This window comes from Nicotiana sylvestris, chromosome 9 (assembly GCF_000393655.2).
Source record: "Nicotiana sylvestris chromosome 9, ASM39365v2, whole genome shotgun sequence".
In the NCBI taxonomy this organism is placed as follows: Eukaryota; Viridiplantae; Streptophyta; class Magnoliopsida; order Solanales; family Solanaceae; genus Nicotiana; species Nicotiana sylvestris.
This window is the reverse complement of record NC_091065.1, coordinates 99,737,188-99,739,269: the sequence shown is the minus strand read 5'-3', so window position 1 is coordinate 99,739,269 and position 2,082 is coordinate 99,737,188. Positions and strand designations below refer to the sequence as shown.

Below are 2,082 nucleotides of genomic sequence, written 5' to 3'. Positions count from 1 at the left end.
CATCACAATTCAACGTGTAGGATCCTAAAACTGTAGGCAACACCAACATGGAGCCATAGTCAAAGCTGTCTTGAGCTTCTGAAAGCTCAACTTACACGCATCAGACCACCTTATCGGAGTACCCTTCTAGTCCAATCTAATCAATGGGGCTGCTATGGATGAAAACCCCTCCATGAACCGACGATAATAACCCGCCAAACCCAGGAAACTCTAAATCTCTATAGATGAAATAGGTCTAGGCCAGTTTTAAACTACCTCAATCTTCTTAAGATCCACTTTAATGCCCTCGTCTGATACAACATGCCCCAAATAGGGCTTAAATACCCGGTTCATCAAATCCACAAATGTTGCTGGGGCATCTGTCAACCCAAATGACATCACTAGGAACTTATAATGCCCATACTGAGTCCAAAAAGCTGTCTTAGGGACATCGGATGCCCTAATCTTCAACTGATGGTTGCCAGACCTGAAATTAATCTTCAAAAATACTTGGCACCTTGAAGCTGATCAAATAAGTCATCAATCCTCGGCAACGGGTACTTGTTCTTGATAATCACTTTGTTGAACTACTGATAGTTTATACACTTCCTCATAGAACCATCCTTCTTCTTCAAGAACAACACGGGCGCACCCCGAGGTGAGACACTAGGTCTAATGAATCCCTTGTCAAGAAAATCATGTAATTGATCCTTCAATTCATTCAACTCCGGCGTGGCCATACAGTATGGTGGAATAAAAATGGGCTGAGTGCCCGGAGCCAAATCAATACAGAAGTCAATATCCCTGTTGGGTGGCATCCCCGGCATGTCTGCAGGAAACACCTCTGGAAACTCAAGCACAACTAGTACCGAATCCATGGAAGGAATCTCCTCATTAGAATCGCGAATATAGGCCAAATAGGCTAAACATCCCTTCTCGACCATGCGTCGAGCCTTCACATAAGAAATAACCCTGCTGGTAGAATAACCAGAAGTCCATCTCTACTCTAATCGAGGCAACCCCAGCATGGCTAAGGTTACCGTCTTGGCACGATAGTCCAATATAGCATGATACAATGACAGCAAATCCATGCCCAAAATAACATTAAAGTCCACCATATCAAGAAGTAGGAGATTTGTACTAGTCTCAAGACTCCCAATAGTAATCACACATGAGTGATAGACACGATCTACAACAATAGAATCTCCCACATGCATGGACACAAACATATGAGCACTCAAAGAATCATAAGGTACAACCAGATATAAAGCTAAATGGGATGACATATAGGAATAAGTAGAGCCCGGATCAAATAGAACTAAAGCATCTCTATAGAAAACTGGAACAATACCTGTGATGATGGCGTGAGATGACCCGGCCTCAGGTCTAGCCATAAATGCATAAAATAGGGCTGGGCACCACCACTCTGACCTCTGTCTCTCGGACGGCCTCTAGCTAGCTGGCCTCCACCTCTAACGGCCTGACCTCCACCTCTAATGACTTGAGCTCCACCTTTAGCAGCCTAACTCCTACCTCTAGCTAGCTGAGCAGGTGGTGGAGAAACCGATGCCGGAATCATGGCATAGGAACCCTGTTGGTTCATACGCCCTTATGATCTAGGGCAAAATCTAGAAAGGTGCCTCGAATCTCCACAAGTATAACAAGCCCTCGACTGTTGTGACTGCTGACCCTAGAACTGGCCCTGTTGACTTGGATAACCACTCTAATAACTCTGGATCAGAGGTGCACTAATAGGACCTGATGGTCCACTATAGGCTAGTTGCTCAGGATGGGTTACAAAAGGACCATGACTACTCAAAGCACCGTAGGATGCCTGAAGCGCTGACTGAAATGGCATGGGAGGATGGCCTCTACCAAAATTACCCCTGCCTCCAGACGAGGCATCACTAAAACCACTGAAATGATGAGGCCTATTATAAGATACTGGCCCCCTGTCCTGACCACGAACCATCTCGATCCATCTGGCAATCTCGACGACCATCTGAAAAGAAATATCATCTCTGGTCTCCTTAGCCACCTGTGGCCTGATAGTGAAAGTGAGCCCATCAATGAATCTCTTCACTCTCTCCCTCTCAGTAGGGA

The 2,082-nt window shown here is 45.5% G+C and overlaps 1 protein-coding gene across 1 annotated transcript; it reads right to left on the bottom strand.

Moving 5' to 3' along the window:
• Nucleotides 1–566: 566 nt before the first annotated feature.
• LOC138877968 (uncharacterized) lies at nucleotides 567–1,373 on the bottom strand. Its single transcript, XM_070157617.1, has 2 exons — nucleotides 1,020–1,373; nucleotides 567–932 (listed from the first exon to the last, which is right to left on the bottom strand). Exons 1-2 carry the CDS (start codon nucleotides 1,371–1,373, stop codon nucleotides 567–569), a joined length of 720 nt encoding a protein of 239 aa, XP_070013718.1.
• Nucleotides 1,374–2,082: the final 709 nt, after the last annotated feature.